Here is a 2,065-nt window from a genome sequence, read left to right on the forward strand (position 1 = left end):
CAGCATAGTCACGCCCAAAAGAAATGAAAGAGAAAATACAAGAGAAACAAATGCCGACAACGGCGGATCGACAAAAAACGAAGAAGCCTCGTGGCCGTTGCATCCACCGGAGATCGCCCACCAAGCTCCGAGCCTCTGAAGCACCGGTACCAATCAACACCTCCAAGAAGGGACGCGACGATGACGACGCTGCTGCCAAGGGTTTCCCCCGGTACGCGGTGAGGAGAGAGGAAGGGTAGCCTCGACGCCCTCCAGGAAGGTCCGGCGGCACCCTCATGCGCCACCCCGTCGGCGTCGGCCAAGCCAATAGGGATTTCTCCCGATCCCAACCTTCACCTCAGGCACTCCGGAGCTCGCCACCAAACTGACCACCACCCTGCGCCACCCGGTCATGAAGCTTCCCACGCTGTCTCACCACGGCGCGAAGCATGGCCTGCACAATGAAGAAGAGGAGCCGGGACTAGGGCAGCAACAGCAGCACCGTTGGCACGCGGGAGGGCCCCACCTCCACCGTCGATGACGGTAGCTGACCGGACGCAATAGCAGGAACATACCAGGCCCGTGGCCGCACAGGCCCGGCCAGGATCTCCGAGGCCCGTAAAGTTCCCGCCTTCGCGCTGCAGCCGGCACGCCCGTCGGCGCCGCCGCCCCTGTCCAAGCCGCTCCCCTGCCTCCCCGCACAGAGAGCCGCCAAGTGGAAGCACCAGCACCACGCGCACCGCCGGCCACCACCACCAGGTCGCCGGACCGCCACCGGCCGAGCCGCACCACCACCGCACGCCCGCGACGGAGAGGAACCATACGCAGCCGCCGGGAGCCCGAAGCCGGACCCCAGGCGCCGCCCGCGGCCCGCGCCGCCTGCCGGACGGATCCAGCCGCTGCGGCGAGGCGCGCTCCACCACGCAGCCGGCCACGCAGCGCCACGCCCACCAGGAGGCCGTGCGCCGCCACGCCGCGGCGCCTCGCGCTCGCACCCGATGAAGCGGCCCGCGCTACCCCATTGCGCTGGAGGAAGAACAGGCTCTGGCGGCGGCGAGGGAGGGGAGGCTCGCGGCGGGAGGATCTGGCAGCCCTCCCCGGCCGCCTCGCGGGTGGCGGCATGGGAGGGTAGGGTTTCGCGAGAGCGGGGCCTGCTGGTCGAAGACCACTCGGCCCCGTATGTAAGTATTTGAAGTCTCTGCACAAGTTAGTAGCTTTCCATCAATTTTTGGTCACCTATTTCTGTGCACATTCATAAACTCATAAAGCATCAACTCACCATCTTTTGGATATGCATCTTTAGTTCAGTGATATTTTTATACTTTGTGCTGTAAACTTGATTTAGGAAATTTACCGCATCAAGCTTCCTGGCAAACCCACAGATATTGGAGAGGGCAAACCTGAAAATCAAAATCATGCCATAATTTTCACCAGGGGTGAAGCACTCCAGGCCATTGATATGAATCAGGTACAGTTTCCATTTCCACAGTGCACGTGTTCAATTCAGCTTAACTTGTCGAAGAAGGTCAACCAGGCCAATAATGTAGGCTTGTGTGGTCTGCTGCTGTGATTTGTTTCATTCCTATCCGTCCTTGGCTTCACCACTCAGATTTGTCAACCATTAGTAAATTTTGTGGCAGCCGTCCTTGGCCTCACCACTCTGATTTGTCAACCATTAGTAAATTTTGAGGCCAAACTGGGTAAACTGCACTTGGTCGACATTGTCCAAACACACCTCAAAACAGTCTCCCTATCTAATTGTACTACTGAATCGTGTTCATTTGCTGACACACACTCTTCTCTGCCCAAACACACTAAAAATCATGTTGACATGCCGGCATACACTGCTGTGGTATTTCCCAATGTTTTTGTTCTGATACCAATTCCGCAATAAATTAGTGGTAACTTTTGCCCCTTTACTTCTAGGATAATTACCTTGAAGAGGCATTTAAAATGAGAAATGTGCTGGAGGAGTTCGGGAGTGACAAATATGGAAAGAGCAAGCCCACTATTTTAGGTCTTCGGGAGCATATTTTTACTGGAAGGTATATCCATCTATCCATAGTTCTGTCCAATTTTTGTTCAT

The 2,065-nt window shown here is 56.4% G+C and overlaps 1 protein-coding gene across 3 annotated transcripts in view; it reads left to right on the forward strand.

Moving 5' to 3' along the window:
* Positions 1 to 2,065, forward strand: part of LOC119268170 (callose synthase 7-like) — a 27,679-nt gene that overhangs the window by 20,553 nt on the left and 5,061 nt on the right. For 2 of the 3 annotated variants that reach the window (XM_037549704.1, XM_037549706.1), the window contains 2 exons: positions 1,362 to 1,447; positions 1,906 to 2,024. In XM_037549704.1, the coding sequence (XP_037405601.1) occupies positions 1,362 to 1,447; positions 1,906 to 2,024 (205 nt within the window). Of the gene's footprint in view, positions 1 to 1,324; positions 1,448 to 1,905; positions 2,025 to 2,065 lie in introns of all 3 variants that reach the window. The other variant, XM_037549705.1, reaches the window with a different exon arrangement.

This window comes from Triticum dicoccoides, chromosome 3A, assembly GCF_002162155.2.
Source record: "Triticum dicoccoides isolate Atlit2015 ecotype Zavitan chromosome 3A, WEW_v2.0, whole genome shotgun sequence".
Lineage (NCBI taxonomy): Eukaryota > Viridiplantae > Streptophyta > Magnoliopsida > Poales > Poaceae > Triticum > Triticum dicoccoides.